Source organism: Aphelocoma coerulescens, chromosome 7 (assembly GCF_041296385.1).
Source record: "Aphelocoma coerulescens isolate FSJ_1873_10779 chromosome 7, UR_Acoe_1.0, whole genome shotgun sequence".
Taxonomy (NCBI): domain Eukaryota; kingdom Metazoa; phylum Chordata; class Aves; order Passeriformes; family Corvidae; genus Aphelocoma; species Aphelocoma coerulescens.
Window position 1 is genome coordinate 32685016 of NC_091021.1, and position 22356 is coordinate 32707371.

General features: G+C 42.5%; 2 protein-coding genes across 5 annotated transcripts in view; both read left to right on the top strand.

Moving 5' to 3' along the window:
- The window catches only part of SLC35F5 (solute carrier family 35 member F5), a 131844-nt gene that overhangs the window by 49663 nt on the left and 59825 nt on the right, over positions 1-22356 (top strand). The gene's annotated exons all lie outside the window — the stretch shown is intronic.
- GPR39 (G protein-coupled receptor 39) overlaps positions 602-22356 on the top strand; it is an 82016-nt gene continuing 60261 nt past the window's right edge. Inside the window, exons 1-4 of one of the 4 annotated variants that reach the window (XM_069021204.1) lie at positions 602-4924; positions 5429-5522; positions 7825-7950; positions 8021-9027. In XM_069021204.1, the coding sequence (XP_068877305.1) occupies positions 8166-9027 (862 nt within the window). In that variant the 5' untranslated portion in view covers positions 602-4924; positions 5429-5522; positions 7825-7950; positions 8021-8165. The other 3 variants (XM_069021203.1, XM_069021206.1, XM_069021205.1) reach the window with 3 other exon arrangements.

Below are 22356 nucleotides of genomic sequence, written 5' to 3' on the forward strand. Positions count from 1 at the left end.
TGGAGAGGGGTCTAAGTCCTGCACAGCCTCCAGAGCTGCAGTGGAGCTGCAGAGTCCCCAAGTCAGTGATCCACCTGCAGAGTTCCATCCAAGTCTCATACAGAGTTTGCTAATGCATTTTTAAATTTAGCTCACATGTAGACAAGACCCAAGACCAACTCTAAATCTTGCAAACACTTACACACAAAACATTTTCTAGGAGACCTTCCTGACTTATCATCCCTTTAGGCTGATGTTTGACAGTTCCAGGTTTCTTTTTGTACCCTAGAGAGCCTTTTCTTTCTGTAGATAGTACACGAGTCTGAGTTAAAACTTTGTATTTTTACAAATTCCAGTTTGTTCTTTCTGGGTAGCATCTGGAGAGACTATCTTTCTAGGATAGTATCTCCAGATAATCTCTGTTCCTTATCAAATGTTTATTGAGGAGCAAACCAGGCAAGTCCATTCTGGACCATTCTGGTCCATTGACCCAGACCCGAGTCCTTTATTCATCAGAATGGATGTCCTGTAACACTAATGGCTCTTGAGCAGCCTGTATTGCTAGCTGGTTTCTGCATGCAGTGATTCTTCCTGATAGTTCTTAAGTCAAAGAAAAGTTAAGACTGGGAGCTACAATAACAAAGAAAAGTCACCCAACAGTTGGGTAATCAAAGTAACATTCACAAAATGAGTGGGATATGTCAGCTGATGCACACACAACGATTTTTACATGCTGTCTCCACTCTGTGTTTGTGCTGGGAGCCCTTTTTGTCAACAGAGAAAACAGGGACTCCTAGGGTAGCAGGAATATTTTACACATCTTCTTTAGGATGGCACCAATCAAATCTTGGTTCCAGCGAGGAAGATCTTCACTGCCAGCAGGAAATCCTGGGGTGACAGTGTCAGATGTCAAAACAGGCCTTGTGGCAGCAGGCTGGCATTTCCAGCTGTTCGAAGCATATGTTTTCTTAGTAGGAAGAGTATGCCAAGGAACGAAGATAGAAACTATTGTCAAGAAGGGTGGGGATGAGGGGGAGAGAATTAGAGATTCAGAGAGTGAAGAGAAAAAAAGGCCTAAATAAAATATTACCACATTAACTTGATATAATTCACGCTTCAAAATTTATATAAAAGCACTTGGTTTGCAACAGACAAATGAGTTTTTGTATTTTTCCAAAACAGAAGAGCTCTACTTACCTATTATGTGAAGTCATAACAATTTATTGATCACAGGTATGTTCTGATAGGTGGTCCTGTTGAGCTCAAACAACCACTTGCACAGAATGCAGTACCACATAAACACAGGTAAAATAAACAGTTTGGGATCCCATTTCCTATTTATTTCCCTGTTCAGTTTCAGGATTTAGATCAGTAGCACAGTGAACAGCCACTTCCCATGTCACTGTTTAATAGAAGCATTTCAGAAATAAAAGAAGGTACACAGATAAAGTGAGCATAAATGCATCCCCAAAGCAAATGAGGAACCACACACACACCATGCAGGGCCATCAGAAATCAGCACTGCAAACAATACAAACCCTAACTCGGAAGTAAAATGTGTCTTCTAAATTTAGATCAGCTCACTTGCACGTTTGTTTGTTTTATATTTTCCTTGCTTGACTTGCATTTGTCAATACAGTGCTAAATTGCCAAACAGTCCCATTACACTGTTAATATTTGCCTCTGCATTTCAATGACAGCTAAAATGCAATGAAGGAAAAATGCAAACCTCCACAAGTCAGCAGTGAGTTGGTGGTGTCCTGGAGCCAGATTCACCTAGTGTTTCTGCTGAGAAGAAGAACTGAAGCCCTGCATTCTGGCCAGATTTCAGCTCTGGCAGAATTTACATCTTTTACTTTGAAGCTGAGATGTGGCATCTTCTATATGCATAAATTACTGTATAATATTAATTTTCTTTCTGTATCCAGAGGTGATTGTTGTTACCTGCTGTAGCCCAGATCACAGCAACAGGTGAAACACTCTGCCTTTTTTCTTACAAGCTATTTGAAATTGAATTTGTTGATGTTTCTGCAAGGGAATGAACTATATAATGGTAAAATACAAGATCCTTAAAATGAGAAGTTGGGTATTTTGAATTTTGGCATCATATATGTATTGCGAATGAGAAAGAGCAGGGTGACAGAAGTGCCCTTGCTGTGGTGATGTGCTGCTAGGGCTCCTTAGAATTGGGTCAAAAAGCTGTCGTTAGTTGGCTTCAGGCTAAACCCCATCAACTGAGTTCTGAAAAGAGGCAAAATGATTCTCTAATAGCTCAGCTGGGCAAGTCCTGATGGTGATAAAATGGCAAGCACAAGAAGCAAGGAGATAATTTTTGCTTTTCCTTCCAATTGTAAGGTTTAACATTTCTATAAAGAGATTTTTCAGGAGACCAGGATTAAACCATCAACACCTTTTACGAAGATTCCTTGTTGGTTTGTTAGGGAAAAAAAAAGCATGAGCTCTGAATTGCAGTGTTTTGGTACCAGCATATGACAATCATTTCCATAGATTATCGACCTTGCAGATTTTTAACAAAAATTATGGAGAATTCAGGATGTGAGATGCATTTTTACAGAAGTTCTCTCTGTCTTGTCACTTTCAGCAATTAACTACATTCAGAGAAAGAAATCTCAGGTTTTTATTCTAGGGCAGTAGCACAGCAGCATCCAAAAGTGTGAACCTCTGTTAAAAGATGAGCTGGAAAAGTACATTGCACAGAAGAATTTCACTTATAATATGGCATAAGGAACTGAGTATGCTCTCAAATAGGAGCTTTGAATTGTATTTTGCAGCCATTAGTGTCTATTTGGACAAGGTGGCCATTTAGAAGTCACACAGAGAAAAATGGGATTTGATTCAGTGTGCTGGGGATTTTGCCCCAAGGCCCACAGTGGTGATTTGTTGAACCAAATGTTGTGCCTTTGATGCCACTGTGCTTCAGACAGAGGGGAGGCTGACAGATATTTTAGAATAGGAGTTCAATACAGTCGATTTGTGTTTATTGGGACCCAGACTTAGTGTATGTGTTCGTTTTGGTTTTAAGTTACAGCTCCTTTGTCAGGCCTGGGATATAAATAAACTCATTTCCTCTGGTGCCTCATTCCCAAAGGATGCAAAAAGGACCATCTCATTTCAGGAGATTTGCTTTACCTGCATTTTCCAGCCTGTCTTATCAGCTGCTCTCAGTTTGGGGCCATGACTGGTGGCCTCTTGGCCTGCTAACACCTCCTGCAGTGTCAAGGGACAGAGAAGTGCATCTCTTCCCTTACTCCAAGAGTGGAACAATAACCCTTCCACTTCCTTGCCAGGCAAAGTGCTCTCCCACCTAATCACAGCAAACCACAAACCTCCTGCTGCATTTGGCTTACTTCAGACACCATTGCAGTTGAGTGAAGGCTTTGAACAACTTTTACATCTAATTTATTGGGGAGATCAGACAGCAGGTGGTGTATTGTTCAACAATTCCAGATATGACTGAGTACAATAATTATGTGTTTTGGTGCTGTACTTGTGTTTTAATTATCATTAATTAACATCAGTTACAAACACCAGAGCAGGCAGTGAAGACCTGTGTAAGTGCATTTCTTGCTCAGCAGTCTGGGTGCTGCAGGTTGTGTGAGGAAGTTAGCAGGAATCCAGCGTATTGGTGAGGAGGCTCAGGTGTTGCAGATTTTCTGTATCTTAGATAAACCACTTAGTCTCACTGTCACCAGTTTCTCCTCATGTTGCTTGCCAATTTGTAAAATACACTGCAAGTAGAGAAGTGCTTTCATCTATTTATTTAGACAGAATGATTTGGAGCAGAGATCTTTTTCACTGTGTATCCTGGAAGCACTTTTGAAATCCTATCTCCAAATCCAAATTTCTCTATCCTCCAAATAAGCATACACAATACAATGCTCTGAGAGGATGGCATTACAGCAGGTAACACTGCACATTGCTGAATAAAAGATGGCAGCTTTCCATATGCCACCCTTGTAGAGGTAATCTAATCCAATAGAATTCATTATGGATATTCAGGTTACACGGTAGATCCACTCCCCAGCTTGCATAACCCAGTCTCTCATGCTGCCAAAAGAAAAGGAGCCAAGCAGTTAGCAGCACAATGGTTGTTAAACTGTTTCACCCAAACCCAAACTTTTAGGGACATGAATAAGAAATAAATTTCACAAATGACTTGTATTTATTTATATTATTAACTATCAAAATAATCTTCCAAAGAAGAAAATTACAATTCAAGAATAACTCACCAAAAGAATACAAAGAAATCTTAAGGGTAAGGGGGCTTGTTAGATGCCAGAAAACTGAAAGAAGCCTGAAGTTATCTCAGAGCAGTCTTTAATTATTTAAATTTCTAATGAAAAATAATTTTAAAAGCCAACATGAGCTGTCTTACGCAAATTGATTTCTTAAAACATTTAAAATCACTTGGACATTTCACTTTTGTCTTTGTTGCTTCTTCCTTTCATTCCCACAGCACTTTCCCCTCTGCCTGTGCAGATCAGAGTAGCTGCCTCTGCAGAGCAGCAATCTCATTTTGTTTACTTTGTGTTTCAAAGAGAATTGAACAAGCCCGGGATTCACTTTCTCTAAACAAATACTGGCAAGACAAAGGTATCACAGATATTCTGGGGACAAGAGGTTTGTTGAGATGGGGAATGGTAAAGACTGGCAAGAAAAAAACAGTCAATGTGTTTTTATCTGAAAAATTTTTAATCCTTTTCACAGCCTCATTTTCTTTGCTTTTGAGATAGCTCTCCTTTTTCATTTAGGTTTTAGAGTTTTTAAGCTAAGGGAAGCAAGAAACCGAGATATTTTCTTTGTTCCTGTCAAGTAGCTTGAACAGTTTGAGAACAGAAACCAGTCGGAGCAGTGTGATTAGCGTAGCCAATTAAGGTGGATTTGCATATTCACAACACAGCTATCGAGAAATAATTCTGCAGAGGTAAGGCGAGTGTGGCAGCGCCTGTGTGCCAATCAGAGCAGCCTAGCACTGTGCTGCATGGTAATTGAGCAAGAACAGGGTGCAGGGGTGATCCTGCACCCCGAGCCAGCCCGAGGCAGCAGGGGAGGGAAGGGCGCTGGGGAAGGTGGGAGCAGCGATGGCCCCGCACGCTGGAAAAGGTTAATCTGCAACCCCCTCACCCAAATGCAACAGCATCTGTCCAATGGGTTTGTTTTTCCAACATTCATTCCAGCTACAGTTTGTGCTACCTGCTGGTTTTGGGGGCCCAGCCTCATCAGAAGTTTGGGAGACCTGGCTTTTAATGAGCAGCTGGCCAAGGACTGAGTGCCTTGCAGCCCCTCCTGCCCCCAGCTCAGCCTGGTCCACGGGCACAGTGGGATGGAAGGTGGTGGGTGAGCTGTACAAGGTGCACAAGGTGAGCTTCGTGCAGTGGATGTGTTCATGCAGTGGATGGTAAAGCTCTGCTTTCTTCTGCCCCAAAAGGCTTTTCACCAGGGTGTTATCCAAGGACCCGGCAAGAAAGCAAAGAGCCCTCCAGGCAACCTTGTGCACTCTGTTGGATAACAAACTGGGGCAGGTGAGCACAGCAGCTTTATTATCTCTGAAGGTGAAAAATCACCGTATGCTCTACATAAACAACAATCTGTTCTCCATATCTGTGATTCTCTGGCTCCCACCTCTTGTCATCTCTTACCAACAACTGCATCACTACAAACGTTTGGGTGAGCATGGACTGGCCAAGTGAGTGGCACACGTAGCCAGATGCACCCTGTGCCCATGGAATCTGCATCCCCAGGAGGCTCAGCTTTCTTACCAAGGGGCTGACGAGTGATTGGCAGTGTGCAGCATCCATGTGTGCTGATTTTAGAAAGAAATACAGCCATTTCTATCCTTAATGCTCTTGCCTCCTCCTCGGTGCTGGCAGCTGAAGTCATGGTGTGCAATGCAACAAATTGGGTCAGGAGAGACTCCCTGGAGTGTTCTCCCAGGTGCAACTGCACAGGCCACATTCACTTTCAGAACTGCTATGGGAAAGGCAACAACACAGAGATTAACTCATGGTATTCACTGCTACAAGATACGAAGGAAAACTTAATGAAATCCCTAAGGTGGGACCATTACAGAAACCCTAAGTTTATAAACTGGTATCACATCCACCAGGGTAAAGACTATGAGCTCTCAACCTCCATGCCACAAAGAGGCATTAAGCACATTTAGTTGTGGAGAAATGTCTCTCTGCAGGAAGATATATTTTCTATAATCACCCATGATAGGCATTTTACTCTGGAATACTCACTCCTGGTTTATCTAGTCCAGTAACCTATGTAAGATTTTTTTATTTTTAATGGTCTCCATCTATGATTATCTACAATTGTCTCCTTCCTTCCTATCCCCTTTGTGGCACCAACTCTTTATTAGAAACTTAATAAACTTTGTGTATGTTCTAAAGATAATATTGAAAATGTAAAATTGTGTTCTGCATTTTATAATTGGTGTGGGAAAAAAGGGGGAGATCTAATCCTATTGGGCCTTCTCTTTTGCTCTCTCTCTCTCTCCCTTTTCCCTTTTGATGGTAAGCAGCAAATTTTAATTAGCTTCATTTCCACAATTCAGTCATGCATATGTAATCTTTGTTCACACTTTTATAAAGTAAAATTAAGTGAAAGAAATGGGGTAATAATAGAAAGCTTGTCTGAGCAGAACAAATGTGAATTATCAAACATAAGGAAAGATGACTGGGACTACACAGCTTGAAGTTCTGCAAGGTTTGAGGTGATTTTTCTGAAACAGAAGTGGATAAGTAATGCACAGAAACAGGTGCTGATTATCCTGTTTTGGGCATCTTTTGTTCATTATGTACTTGGGCTGCTGAGGTACAGTGATAACCACTGAATGTGAGGAGACTGCTTAATAACTTCCTAATGTTTCTCTTTTATCATGAGCTGCAAGTGTCACATGAGCTTGTCTAGTTAATAAAAATCACTTTGTGAACCCACTGTTCTTAGATTTGGTATTGGAGCAGATCACTGTGCTGTTACAGCTCTGTTACAGCTGCAAAAGCTGTACTGCCGTTTTGCACTGTAATTTAAAGGTCTCCTAATCCATATACACACCCTCTAATTAAATGTTTCCAGGGGTTACTTTGGGAGCCTTCACTGCTATGGTTTGTAACTAAAACTAAACACCGCATTAAATTCTTTCTCCCCGGGGTGAGATGCAGGAGGGGGAAGAACATTTGCATCCCTGCTAGTCCAGATTATTTGAAAGCATGGTCATGACTGGGATTACTGACTGTGTTATTCTGTTATCTAAGAAGATGGAATTTTGAAGGGAAACAATCCACATGTCTAAATTTAGAGCTCATCTTATTTTATAACTTCCAAGAAGTCTCTTTAGACTCTAATCAGTTATTTAAGGAGCTGCCAGTTTATCAGCAGCAGCTGAAAACCAGAACCTCCTGTTGATGTAAATCAGTCTGTGGCTGCACAAGCTCCATAACCAGCACTGCAGATGCTGAGGTCTTCATTAGAGGAAATGTGAAGTAGTGAAGCATGTGGGCAGTAGCACATACAGCAGTGAAGTCTGAAGCCCAGTGAATGTTAAACTCATGAGGACATACTTTCTCTTCAGCACTGTTCATACATTCAGCCTGATAACCAAACCACAGCTTTAGGAGAAACACCTCTTCCTGTGACCGGAAGTGAATTTCAGATATGAGGGGCTTGCTTTTATGTTTTTTCCCCTTCTCTTGAAACCTGCTGCGCTGACAGTGACTAAGGGTAGCCAAGATTTTGGTTAATGGTTAACAGAATAGTATAACCGCACAGACTCTGCCTTCCTTCTGCTGGGGCCAGGACCAAAAGCTGCTTTGCTTGCAGGGGAAGAGGCAAGCGTGGAAAGCAGAGCAGTTCACACCGTGAAGGCCTGGAGAACAGAGGCTTCACCCTGTGGAGAAAGGAGAAGGAAAATCCAAAAAGAGCAAGAGGTGTTTGCCATAAAGAAAGGTAAGAACTGAAACACTTTCCTGTTCGGCTGACTCAGAGGCTGTTGCTCACAAACCAACAAACCCCACAGGTGTGGCTGGTTGAGACACACGTTATACCTGACTGCTCCGACATGTGCGGCTCAGGGAGAGGGGCAAAGTGAGGAAGGTCCTGTTTGCTGTGAGCTTGAAAGTTGGAGAGGGCAGGAGAGCACCTCCTCCACCCTGGGACTGCTCATGGCAGGAGAGACACCCTCTTCAGACTGTTCTCATCTCATCGACCACAGCCACGTCCCAGAGTTTGAGGTGGCTCTGGGGATCAAGATCACCTTGGCTTTTATCTACGTCTTTATCTTTGTTGCGGGCCTCCTGGGCAACAGCATCACCATCAAGGCCACCAGGATCCTGCAGAGGAAAGGCTACCTGCAGAAGGAGGTCACTGACCACATGGTTAGCCTGGCCTGCTCCGACCTGCTGGTCATCCTGCTGGGCATGCCCATGGAATTCTACAGTGCCATCTGGAGCCCCTTTTCTGTCCCCAATGGCAACATTGCCTGCAAGCTCTACTACTTCCTCTTCGAAGCCTGCAGCTATGCCACTGTGCTGCATGTGGCCACGCTCAGCTTTGAGAGGTATGTGGCCATCTGCCACCCCTTCAAGTTCAAGGCTGTGTCTGGACCCCGCACGGTGAAGCTGCTCATCGCCTTTGTCTGGGGCACATCTGTCATAGTGGCTCTGCCCCTGCTCTTTGCCATGGGCACAGAATATCCCCTGGAGATCATCGAGGGCTACCAGGGAGTGAGTTCCTGTGTCAGACCTACTCCCAGGCACTACATTCCTGAGCTGAAGCAAAACATGACCATCTGCACCAGCCTCTCCTCCAAGTGGTCTCTGTTTCAAGCCAGCATCTTCAGCGCCTTTGCTGTGTACATCATCGTGCTGGGATCTGTCACCTTCATGTGCCACAGCATGATGAAAGCCCTGATGATCCACAAGGAAGGGACTGTGGCAGTGAAGGGTGGACACCACGAGAAGTACCTAAGGAAAAGTGAAAGTTCAGAGGGCAAGAGCTCCAGGAGACAGATCACATTATTCCTGGGTAAGAGCCACATCCTAATCTGCCTCCCCTACCCCCTTTCCACGTGGCAAGAAAGCCCAGAAACCTCTGTCTTTATCTCACCAAGCTCTCCCAAAGGGGGAACATGATTTGAAAGTGGTACAAAATGAGGGATAACACTTTTGGTTGCGATGATACATTTTAAGAAGCCTGCTATTTCTGTATGTTTTTTGCTCTTTTTGTCATTAGAACAGGTGGGAGGGAAGAAGGAAAAATCCATTTACTGTCTGCTATTTCTCTTTGATTTTATTACATGCCTACATGCAGCAATATGGGTGACAGGCTGTTGCAACTTGACCTTTGGGGTAGCAATAGGCAACAGTTGCCTGGATATAAAGTAGCTCTACTTGGATGTTTTGCCACTAAATTACAAATATGGGTGTTTTTAGTAAGGCTGCTGATGGGAGGGAAGACTGTCTTGCAGGATCTCAAGCTTGTCTCTCTCTGCAGGCATTTCCCTGTTAATTCAGGATGCTCCTTGGAGAGTTCTTGCTTAGCCTCAGCAGTGGTGGCTGTGTTGCATCTGAGTATTAAGGAAGCTGGACTGGAGAGTTGATTTGGTCTCTCAAATTGCAGTTGCCCTCTTTGATTTTTTTTTCCTCTGGTTTTATTTAAAGGCTTGTAACCCTGAAATTATGTTTGATTCTGATCTCTCTCACCACATTTGTCAGACAAAAAATTAATCAGGCTGTCATCTCACCAACTTGGAATCTTTCTGGGCAGTGATCCATGTAGTCTCCACGTTTGTTGATAGTTTTATAGGCACCCTTAATCATGCCCTGGCTGCGTTACTGTTGGTTCCTGTTTTGTTGGGTTGCATATTATGATGCTGGATATAGTAAATTAACCATCTAGAGTAGGAATGCACTGTAGACCCAGTATTTCTGTGTTGCTTTTTGGTGCTCTGACTGATACGGCAGAGAGGGACTTGAAATTCATGGGTCTCTCCACTTCTACAAATTTAAGTAGATGAGATTTTGTATCACTTTTTTCCTCCTTTTAATTTTTTTTTTTCCTGATGATTCTCTGCTTCTTCACCCAGTCCTGCTTCTGCCATGGTCTGTGGCAGGCCACGAAGCTGCCATGAAATGAAGAAGTCATCTCCTCTCACAAAGTGTTGAGAGGCCCCATATGTGGTTTATTGAAAGGGCTCTCTGTCCCTCACTCCAGTGACAGTACAGATTTCTGGGGTAGAGGCACAGCAGGGTAGCTAAACACACCTGTTGCACAAAGCAGAAAAAGATACCTGCTCTTGAAGTGCTGCTTGGGGGATCCTTAGGTGCCTGTGGATCTCCCTCCCCTTGTGCATTACCACAGCTTCATTAAAGCCCAGTCTAAGATACAAATCCTGGCCAGGTTGAGAGCGGAAGGTAAATTGCCGTGACTTTTCTTCCCCTTCTTGATTATTCTTCCTGGTGCTCTAGCATGGAATAGGCAGATGCAGTGCTGCTTGCAAAAGTGCTGAATAAATGAAAGCAACTGGTTTGCCCTTTATGATAAGAGAATTTTCCACCCAGTGTATCTGACACTTCCTCTGTACTCTCAGTTTCTGGGGGCAGGAGATACTTGTGTGAATTCCCCAAAATTATTTCAGTGACAAGACTCTTAATACAAGTCTTGCTAATTTACTTGGCTTGGGGAATAAATTAATAAACTGAGGAGGAAGAAACTCCAGCTTGCATTTCTGAGAACAATGCAAAGCAATTTAATTTGGAGATTTCATAAGAGTGATGCTTTAGGGCAGTTTTAACCCAGAAGAAATGAACATATAAACTGTTTACAAATTGCTGAATTTAAATGTTGTGATTTAGAAGTCCTCTTTGTTTTTCATTTAACAGATGGGTCAAATTAAAACCAATACTTGCACATTGGCAGCATATTTCACTTTTAATGTGAAATGTAAATGACAGCATACAGCATCATGTCTTTGTATGTCTAACAGCAATAAAAACAATTTAGCATTTTCTTCTGGTTGTTAAAAGTGATAACTTCTGTAAAATGGAGATTAAAATCATAAATCTCCTGACGATGAGAAAAAGCTAAGTAGAGGATGACACGGGGAGGAACTAATGCTTTTTTAGTGTCCTGTTATTGCGTGGCACTCGAGACCAGTCATGGAAATTAATTGTAAATGTTGAAAGTGAAAGATTACTGGCCATAGGTGGTATTGATGCTTGCAGGATGGGCTCTGGATGGGGTGACACCACTGCAGAAACTGAGTAGCTGCCATACTAATGAAAACACTTTGCTGATGGCTCCTAAATGAAATCCAAGCTTTTAACAGTATTTAAAACATCTTAATATGCTTGGCACACCCTGACAGGGATTAATTTAGTCCTTGTGGCTACTTGATCTTTTCTTTCTCCGATGGCCATGAAGGCAGTGACCACCTAAATGGTCACAAGGTGCCACTGAGGATCTCTTGCTGCTCCAACACTTGAGCTGAGGCCCCTGCACTGTAGCAGAGAGCTCTCAAGAAAGGGTGAGTTTGGAGAATTATATGTCTTATTATTATTATAAATATTATAAGTGGGTTGTAGCAAACACAGAGAATGTAAAGGTAGGATTCTGTAAAAGACAGCCCCAACAAGTGCAGTGACTATAAATTATAAATATTACCAAAAAACTGCACTTCCATAGGTGAAAATAAGTTAAAAATTTTTCTGAAGTGCCAACACTGGGAAAGGGGAGCAGTATGGGACAAGCCCCCACACAAGCTGCTGGAGGAAAAGCACCACCAGCAGTGCTCGATCACTTTGTGAGCATGGCTGCACCCTTCTTAACTTGGTCATTGTACAGAACCATATTTGTACAAAACCAGCTGTGTGGTTTGTCAGCACGCTGGGTCTGACTCACCTGAACTTGCCCTCTACAACAAAGTGAGTTCTGACGATCCCAGCTGAAAATGGTGTCGCCTCTCAAGCTTGTGATGTTTCCCTTGGCAGCTTCAGTTTGAGCTTCTGCTAAAAGCCTTGATCATTTTGCATAAAGCAGCCTCAAGCCTACCACAGTAAAGACATTGAAATGAGAGTCCATTAGTGCTACTACATCCTCTTTCTTTGTATTATACACTTCCAGTTTGCCCTTTGGAGCAACACTCCTCTGTTCCTGCATTTCCACTGAGTTGGAGGCTGCTGGGCACGGTGGGTGCTTTGCCACTTGACATCTGGGTAGAAGTTTTCTGTCTCCTGTCCATGATGAAACATCTGTCCTTCCTGAGATCTTCCATCCAGAAAAGAGAAATACCAAAGTAGTCTGGCTGCTGTGGAAGTGTTGCTGGAGGTGCATTAAAGCCCTGCCGTAGCTGCAGCAGTCAGCAGGAGCCAGAGTTGATGCTGGACCTGCCTAACTGGTGGCCCTGCTGGTACCAGCCCAGCACCATCAGCTCCCCTGGGACATGTGAGGCAGGAAATTCCCACTGCTCTCTCTTTCCCACCTCTACAGAGCTGCAACTTTTCTTCTTTGGGACCATCTGACGTAGGATGAATTTTGCCAGGACAGAAAACATCCTGCAGCTCCTTTAATAAGCAGGCAAAGGAATTTGTTATAACCTATGGCAGTGCCTCCATCTGAGATAGGCAGTGAAGTGGTGGGTGGTGGTTTTTCAATTTTTTTTACATGGTCTAAACTTAAGTGTGTCAAACACACTCAGTGTCAACCTGAACGCGGTGGCAGTGGTGGTTTCCTGTGATGTGATATGGTACAGATAGCTTCAGGTCTGGTCTGCTTTACAGGGCAAGAGTAGCCAGAGACTTTACTGAGGCTCTGGTGAATGCCATGGAATGAAAGAGAGTTCCTGTCTCTAGATTAAAAAAAAAAAAAAAAAAGAAAAAAAAAAAAAAAAGAAAAAAAAATGGGCAAAAGGGAAGGACTGGAAAAGCTAGGCAGGGGAAAGTCAGACATGACCAAGGACATGCCACTTTTTTGGTGGCTGTTGTTGAAACAATGCCAAGCTAGTCTATAAAAACACCAAAGCCTCTGTAAACACCATGAACAGCTGTACCAAGCCATAAGCTAAATCTTGACAAAACCTTGACTCAGAATTTAAAAGGATGTCTTAGAACTTAAGATGGAGCACCATTTTCTTTCCATGTACTACTGCTGGCAGTTTAATGCTCTGCTCAGAATAAAGGTATCATGTGTAGGAATAGCCTTTCCAAAGATCACTAGGGAAGTGTATTTTGTAAGGCAGTTGGCAAATTTCAGGAGGCAAATTACTTCAGAGTACTTCAAGCAGTTGTGAAAAATACATGGCTGTCATCTGGATATGACTCAGGCACAGTGTAACTTGACAATGGTGGGACTTCTGTTACAGGAAAATTAGATGCTTCTTCATTGGCTGGAATTTGGCTGGGCTTTTTCCTTACTGAAAAAGGTAGAGGTTAGGGATAGAAAAAAAATGGGAAGAACAATCTAATTTATGGGATCCCAGAACACAGCTCCAGCCCATGTTCTTTAAACTCAGCTTCATTGACTCCTCTTGGTTCATTTCTTTAATCATTGCATCGAGCTGCCTTTCTTCAGGCGCTTTGTTGGAGATGTGTCTGAAGATGAGTACACTGCAGGCTGGATGTGATTTTAATCTCTGTGCTTCCTATGGCATTTCCATCCATATGTTTTCCTGAGCAGGGCTTTGAATTACTCAAGACAAGTAGGAGACTCAGAGCGCAGCAATGAGTGGCAGGGGCTGAGCAGGGAACACAAAACATGTAGACCAACAGAGCAGGGCCTGGCCACTCAGCACTGTGGGGCATCCACCCTCTGTAACCAGTAAGTTTTTTCTTTTTGGTTGTGCTTCTTGGAAAGGAGATAAAAGAAAATTATTTTCCTCCTGGTGTTTGGTAAAATTTGCCTTCTTCTTCTCTACAAAAGCATTAACCTGGTGTCAACAGCAAAACCAATCAGTGCTGGTAGCACAAAACTGAAGCTCAGCTTTTCAACAGGTGACAATGAGGCTGCATTGAGGGATGATGGCTTCTCAGGGCAATTGTGTGCAAATAATCTCCTCTCAAGAGCAGGGGAATTTCTGTCAGTTTAAAAAAAGCCCCCACAGCAAAATAGACTCAAGGCAAATTTCCAAAATCCAGACCTCTGTATGTTCAGGTTTCCCACACAGCAATTTAAAAAGGAACATAGGGAGAGCCCAGCATAATTTTCCTCCCTATTGTATAGAAAGCAATTTATCTACTCCTGCTTTTAACTGGACTCATGTAATAGAAGATTGTGCTTTCAGAATAAGTAGACAGTCTTCCTTTCCTCCTACACTGAGGGATGGAAAAACAGCACCAAGAGAAATAGAATCGAAGAATAGGGACTAATTGAGGCCAGCACCCCCAAGGTATTTAAGACTTTTGTAGTTTTAATGGAAAAATCAATGTGTGATTACACTTTTCATTAGAGTACTTAAAAATTGCTTCTGCATGAAAAGTCTGCAGCTTTGAAAACAACCTCACCCTGCAAATACTGTAGTCAGAGGACCAGACTCACCATTAGTGTAACCCACATAATTGTCCATATATGATATCTTGGCAGATATGGTCTCTGGGGACATCTGAGTGCTGTTTTTGCATGAGAAGCCCATGAGGACAATGAGTGCTTTACTGGTGCTTTTTCAAAGCTGTGGCCATGCTTCTGTCTTTCCCCTGATGCCTACAAGGAAGATGGTATCTCACCTGGTCTGAAGGTCAAAGACCTAGAGGTCTTGGTTCTTTATGTTTCAGTGTCTGAGCTGCCCAGAGAATAAGTGCACAGCCAAGATTCCTGAAGTACTTCTGCCCTGTTCTTGCAGCTGCCCAAAGTCTTTAAACCTCATTAATTACCTGTATTGGCCTTAAACTTTATATTATTAATCTCTCTCTCTCTTATAAGCTGTAGCTAATAAACCTAGCAGCCCTTGGTTCTTCTGGCACTCCTAGGTGTATGCTAAGAGAAGGAATTAGGGAAGTGCAGGCAACATCCCTCACTGTGGCAGCGTGAGCCAAGGAACAGGCAGGGGAGTGCTGCCTTTGGGCGCTGAGGACTGGCTGTGTCACCCCAGCTTCCAAAAAATACACTCTGTACCATGGCAAACCCTCCATAGCACACTTTCCCTTACAAGCAGAAGCCTTGGAAACTGTCTTTTTCTTCAGAGTGGATAAGAAAGCAGGGAGATTTATTTCTCTCAAAGTGGAGAAGCACAGATTTTGCTACAGGTGTGAAGCAGATTGAGGGAGACAACCCTCAGACAAACACAGCAACCCTGCATTAGGGAACCCTGTCCCATCAATTTTGGTCTACTGCCCTTATTCTTTGGTCAAGAGGCTATTGTCTAAGGATTAATTTTCCAGTTTCTCTCTCTGTTTTCTTGCTATCTCTTCTGAGCAAAGTGCCATCTCAAATGTAGATTGCTCTTGCAGCTCCTCAGTTTCAGTAGGTAGGAGTCATTTGTGGGAAGTTTGCAGATGAATTATTGGAATCTTCACCTGTGAAAGCTAAATGCATTATCTAATCCTCTATTTTTTCATATTCAAATTATACCACATTTCCTATAATTAAATCTTTTGTTTTCCTATCTGATGTTGGTCCATTATCTTTTAACAATGATTGCAAGCCTGTGAATTTTAATGGGGAAGAACTTTAATATCTGTGCATTTGTTAGTGAAGCTTTAAATTTTGTTATTTATTATCTTAATTAATGACACAGAGGGGTCGAGTGCTCCCTCAGCACATTTGCAGATGACACCAAGCTGAATGGTGAGGTTGACACACCTGAAGGACAGGATGCCACCCAAAGGGATTTGGACAAGTGTCCAAGGTCAGGTTGGAGGGGTCTTGGAGCAACCTGGTCTAGTGGAAGGTCTAGCAGGGGCTTGGAGTAAGATAAACTTTATGGTCCCTTCCAACCCAAACCATTCTATGATTATGCTACATAACTTCTTGGTTTACAACATTTATGTAGGAAACTGAGAACCAACCAACAGCTTAAAGACTATTTTCTTCCCTTTCATTGTTGCATCTGGGTTCCTAAACCACTGAAGATAAACAGTTTTCAGCTGTTTATCAATGTGCTGTAGCAGATTTTTAGCCTTTTTTGAGGGTATCATACGCATGCTTATGCTGCTTAGGTGAGAAAGCAGTTATCCTTCTGATCCCTGCTATGCATGGATGAGTAATATCAGGGTCAGAATATTATGGATTAAATGAGTTTGCCAAGAACCTTTTTATTTTACAAATTGTGACTTACAAGGAAAGGTGAAACTGAGAAAGAGGTCTGGTACCGTGATGAGCTAACTTTTCTGTGTTTCCTCTTAAGCTGTCTGTAAGCTTCTCATTGTTGCATTAATTCCCTCTTAAAAGCACCTAGCATTTTTGTTCTTAGGAATTTTTAGAAAAAGGAATTTGATAGTGCTGATATTAAGTTAGGGTTGGGGATTTGTCAGCAGGTGTATGCTTGTTACAGAAACATGCAGGGAGAGTTCTGTGAGGCTCAGAAAGCACTTGACAACCACCTGCAAACAGGTGCACGTGTGTAACAATTACCAGGAAACTAAACTTTAATCATCAGTACAAAAAAACCAGGCATGCATTAGAGAAGATAACATTTCTTAGCCATCCATCCTTGTCCTTGGTGTAAATGGCTTTCTTTTCCCATGTTTGATTAGGTAGCATCTACACAGATGTTCAGGAAGATGTTCTGCTCCAATCTCTAGTTGAACCTTGCAAAAGAGCTCAGCCCCTTTTCAAGGGTACTGTAAATATTTTGTCCCTGTTCATGCAGCATTTCTGCAAATCCACCTTGATTTGCTCCTCCATATATTATTGCTGGTTTGCTTTTTGTTCAGCATAATGACTGTCTTACACAGCTAAAAGAGCAGCCACCTCATGCCCAGACTTTTGTTTTTGTGGTATGTCTGGTATGGTGCTGCTGAAGGTGATTTTGATTTGAAGAAATATTAGAAGACTGTCTTGATTGCTCCTTCATAACCAAATCCCTGGAGATCAGTACATACATATGCCTTCTATTAGATTGCTGTAACTGCAATTATTCTAGTCTTTTTACCATAAGGCACAAAATTCACCTTGTGAAACTCGCTATTGTGGAGGCCAGATGTAAAAATGAGCTCCTAAAGAGGTTAAATGTAACCTTGAAGGATAGTGCTGTCAAGAACAATATGTAATCTCCACTCTAGAAAGTCCTGATATTGCTGGATGCCAAGACCTCGGTGCAAGTAGAACAGGAAAATCCCTCTGTTCTTGTTCCTTTTCCTGCAGATGTCTATGTGGGATCATCACAGAGAGAAATTAATGGGTTTATGAGTCCTAGGTCTGTCCCAGTATGTCTGCTTTTAAGATGAAACTTTTTGTATACACCAAAACAGGCAAGTAATCTGTCTGCCTTCAGCTAAGTACAGGAACATGAGCTTTTTAAGATGGTAAAACAAAAATTTTGAGTAGACAAGAGAAAAAAAATTGCTTGAAATGCTCTCCATCAAGTTTTGGTTATTTTTCCTTACACCCCTCTGCCCCCACGTAATTTTTTCAAGAAAAAAAAGGTATTAATTTCTGGGTGTGGTACTTACCTCTGTTGTGTGTGCCAAAATGTGTCTCAATGTGTCTCATTTGATAGGCTCTAGTACTTGCTGATTTTCTAATTCCTTTCTAATTCTAACATGCTTCACATTGTCTCTCTCTCCAATAAAGACAACGTTTGAGCTCCCTGAGTTTGAAAATAAAGCAAAATTTGTCCCATAAAGGCACTGAGAATAAAGTTCCTTTCCAGCTGAATCTCTTAGTAATGCTTAAGGATATCTATAAAAGAGAGTTCTTGAAACTGCTAAGACCAAACCAAAACTCAGAATAAAAATTTAAGGGTAGCTAGAGATTGCAGTATGTCAGCAACAGAGTACACAGGTGTTCAAACAGTCTTTCTTGTGAGCACAACTTTAAACATGTCAGAGTTTTAACCATTAGATAAGAACCAGAGTTGTGTGGTGAAGGTCAAACAGAAGTCAAAAGCAAGCATGCTGGTGCTTGCCCTTGTCCTTCAGACAGTGAAATTGCTAAAAGCCTTCTGACTTTCTGTCACAGGTTTACTCAACAGACCTTTCTGATTGCTTGAAAGAAATGCTTGTCTAAAATGGGTGAAATGGGTTGTGTCACAGGTGTTCAAAAGATGGTATTTAAGGGATTGTTTTGTCTTGAAAGCCAAAATACCTAAGCTCTACTGCTAGTAATGATGACATCAACTTCTGCCAAAATGTGTAAAAGAACATATTGGCATTTTCAGACATGCACATACTTTTGAAATCTTGGATGATGATTCTAAAAGGGCAACTTAGCTACTGAAGTTTAATGGTTTAGAATATATTTGTTTTTAAACTTGGACTTTTGAAAAAATGCAAAGTGTAACCACCCATGTTGAGGTTGGAGGAAAAAAACCCTACCAAGGTGACTGGAGAATGAGGAGAGAGATCTTTAACAGAAGCTAAAATGAGGTTGTATTGTTTAATATGGCAAACTGAAGGATACAGCTGGCTTTATCAGTAAATACAGTGGGGCAGTGGGTGCCAAGGAAAGAAGAAGGTCTGGTTTGTACCTGGTTTGAAAACCTTGCAAAAGAATTCAGAAACAGTTGTATGCAGAGTGACTCTGGGCACAATCAGTCTGATCTCACTGTGCAGTGAGTGAAGCCTGGCACTCTTGCAGTGCATGTTCAGACTCTGCCCAAGGAGCCCAGCCTGTTTAAGTCAGGTTATGTCAAGCAGTTTGCAACTGCCTACAGTTGCAGAGCAAGAAAATTCCCTCCAGCCTGCACACATCTTCCTCTTCAGCCTAGAGACTTGAGTCTGAAAGTTGTAGTACCCCTGATTAAGTCAAAATTCAAAGAGCTTTAAATCCAGGTTGAGCATGGATTTGCTATTAAAAAAACCCAATCAAAAAACAGCAATAGAAGAGCAAAATGAGAGTTCCTCTGAAACTGCTGCCTGCTGGCCTGGTGGGCACAAAGGGCCATCACCCTCAGCTGGAGCAGTGTCTGTGCCTGTGGAGGTTTGTGACTGTATCCCTCTTCTTGCCTTCAGTGCTTCTCTTGTGCCCTTTCTTAGAAAATTTTCCTCACCTGGTATACTTGGAGGCAGCCTTGGGAATTCATCATTACAAGTTAATGTCTGGAGACTGAAGCTTTCCATTGGCTTGATTCCCTTCCCTTTTCCTACCTCCTGCTCAGATACATGTCTACTGAATTCTGAAAAGCTTTTTGATAGCTTTGGAATTCAAATGTCCCCTCTCTATTTGTCTTCTGGTCCAAGCCAACATTTAAATGCATTCTTTTCTATTACTAAGAACATATTGACAATTTAGGAAACATTGTCCTACAGTGCAAACACTCTGATATTACAAAATATTGCCATGTTCTCTGCACTGATCTAAATGAGAGCATTGGCACAAGAACTAATAGGTCTATAGGGGCCATGAATGAGTCCAGACAGAAATGAGAAAATTTCTAATCATGAGAAGGACATGTTCAGGGACAGTTTTCCAAGCAGAGAGCTGGACTGAACTTGTTCAGTTTCTGGGGTACAGAATGTGACCATTTCTGCAAGTCTGTGGTGTGGTTGCCTGTGCTGGGAGTGGAGACATATCTCTGGCTATAAAGACAAGGATTCCTCTGGGTTGGAAGGAAAAGGTCGTGTTTATTGCTCCTTGGTGTGGCCTGTGTGACTCAGTATCCTCCTTCGGGCCACTGCTGAACTTGCAAGGAAGGTGCAGCAAGCCTAAGCAAGCTGAACATTTTCAGATACCTTTCGTTTTCAAATACCTTTTGCCAAAAGGAAACTTTGAGAAAGCTGGCCTGGGACCACACAGGTCCCCCTTGGCACACATCCAGATCCCTGCCTGTAGGTGGGGGCCCCATTTCCCTTGTGCTTTGGTCTCTGACTCAAGGGTAAGAAATCTCTGTGCTGCTCCTCCTCTTGCTGCCCAGATCCGCTCTGCCAGCCCGCCCTGGTGCCCTCCTCCAAGCCCACACGGCTGTCAGCTTCCCTGTGCCTGATGAGTACCATTCAAAACCCTGCCTCTGAGCCCCTATCTCCAAGAGAGAATTGCTTTAACCTTATCAAATGGAGGTGAAATTTAAAATGACTTAATATTTATTTGCTGACAGGCAGGAATGTCCTCTAAATTGACTGTCACAGCTGGAACACAATGTTGTAGGACCAACTCAAAACCTCTTGCTGGCCTTCAATGAAACAATGTTAAATTTGGGAAGTGGGGATATTATTTTGGCCCCCCTGGATATGTATGGATAGCATTCTCATTTTGAAGTTTCATACAATGAAGCTATATTTGATATTTGCATAATTCAAGTAGATGAAATCCTCAAACAGGCACAGAAGACTTGATTTCATTAACTTGGGAGGCAGCCATCCCCATCTTTCATGCAAATGGAAAATACCTTTCCTGTAAGTATGCTTTAAAGATTCATTTCTTTCTCTAATCAAGTGGTGAAATCCTACCCACGGGAAACTGAATTGATTTCTTTTCCCTTCAGACTCGATATCATAGACCTTGTCTGGGTTAAGTCCTGTCATGGAATGTAAGGTTAACCCTTCTGTGTGCTGCCAATCAGCTGCCTGTGCTCCTGTTTGCTGCTCCAACACACTGAAAACGCACGTGGTGCAGTTATCCTGCAGATGTAGCTCAGGGAAGCTCTGCCTCTTGTCAGCAAGGATCTGTTTCCACTGAATCCCTGACCTTGAGAGCTCGTTTTTAAATTTCCTCCTGGGCCTTGAATGCTGTAATTGATTATGGTTGTTTTGGTTTTAGTCTTTAACAATCAAGGTGAAGAATTGCTCCCGAATTTGTTAAGATGTCAAGAGGAAGGCAGCTTGCCCACACTGCATGGACAGTGTCAAGGAACTGCAGTGGGCTCCTGCAAGCCTTCCATGGAACACTGATGTTTCTGGTTGGGAATGGATATCACACAGGAATGCTCTTGGTGCTGGCACTTGTGCCAGGGGCCTCTTGGGGCTTGAGACAGCTCCATTGCATTAATTCAATTTAATAGACATCAGTGAAAAATTAAAGCTATTTGGTGTTGGTCCAAGTAGTCTTAGGGAATAGTCCTTTACATTTGTAGTCTGAGCCCTGGCTGGGACTCTTGTCCACAGCTGCACTTAGGTGAATCTCCCTCTCTCCTTGCTACTGAATTGCCTGCATATCTTTGTATGCTATTTTCTGGTTCACCATCTTGGTAATAAAGCTCTGCATTTTATTTTCTGTCTTTCAGATATATCACTTTTCACTTGAATTGTCTTATATTAGTTGAAACTGATAGCCTGACCCCTTGGCCATTGTGCTTCATCAAAAGAAGGATGCTCTGCTACATTCTAATGAAGAACTGCCTTAAAAATAACAAAAAAAAAACCCCAAAACCAAACCAAATGAAACCAAACCAACTGACCAAAACAAAACTCCCTCCACCCCCTAAATTAAGAACCACAAAGACCAGAGGAAAATATGTATTTTTCTTGGATGTCTGGGATGCTTAGTTTTCTCATTCTCTTTGCCTTAGAACACCAAGCAGTCATTGGGAAGGGACTTTTTCTCACTCTGAAAGTAAATTTATGGTGTGCTCCTTGCCTCTCCTGCCCACTAGCCTGCCCTGCAGGAGAAAGCAGTAGGACAGCTGCACTGAATGGCTCAAGAGAAGCCAAGATGACCTGGGTTTTTCCTGTTTTATTGAGGGAAAATTTTACTCTCTGGTTGGCACTGATTACTAAACCCTCCCTTAGCGTGTACACATTGTGTATTTGACCTTGCCATGCAACGCCCAGTACCTGGAGTCAGGTGCTCAAAGGAAGCAGCCAGCTGAGAGAAAAGCCATGTCTGCTTTCCTCAGGGTTCCTGTGACCACAAAATGTGGCTTTTTGACACCAGGGAATGCTGAAATGATCTAGGTCTACACCCACAGACATTAAATATGTATATAAACATATTTACATGGCAGTATTGACTAATTAGGAGTAGCCCTTCTCACCAATCCACATGCTGCATCTCAGGGCACGCTGCTCCCACTGAGCAGCAGGGTGGGTTTTTGGCTTGTTTGGTTTAGTCTTTAAGCAGAATCAGGCATATTTTTGGAAAAGACATGTCCAGCAAAAGCCCCAAGAGCCTGGAGTGTGGGGCAAACACCACACTTGTCAGTTTTCACTGGAGATCATCGCACTGAATTCAGTAGGGCTAAAAGCATTTCAGACTTTGTGTGGCAAAAATCTTGCTGACTGAACTCTACTGAACTCTGCTTTCAGGTCGTTTCAGGTCAGGAATAATTGC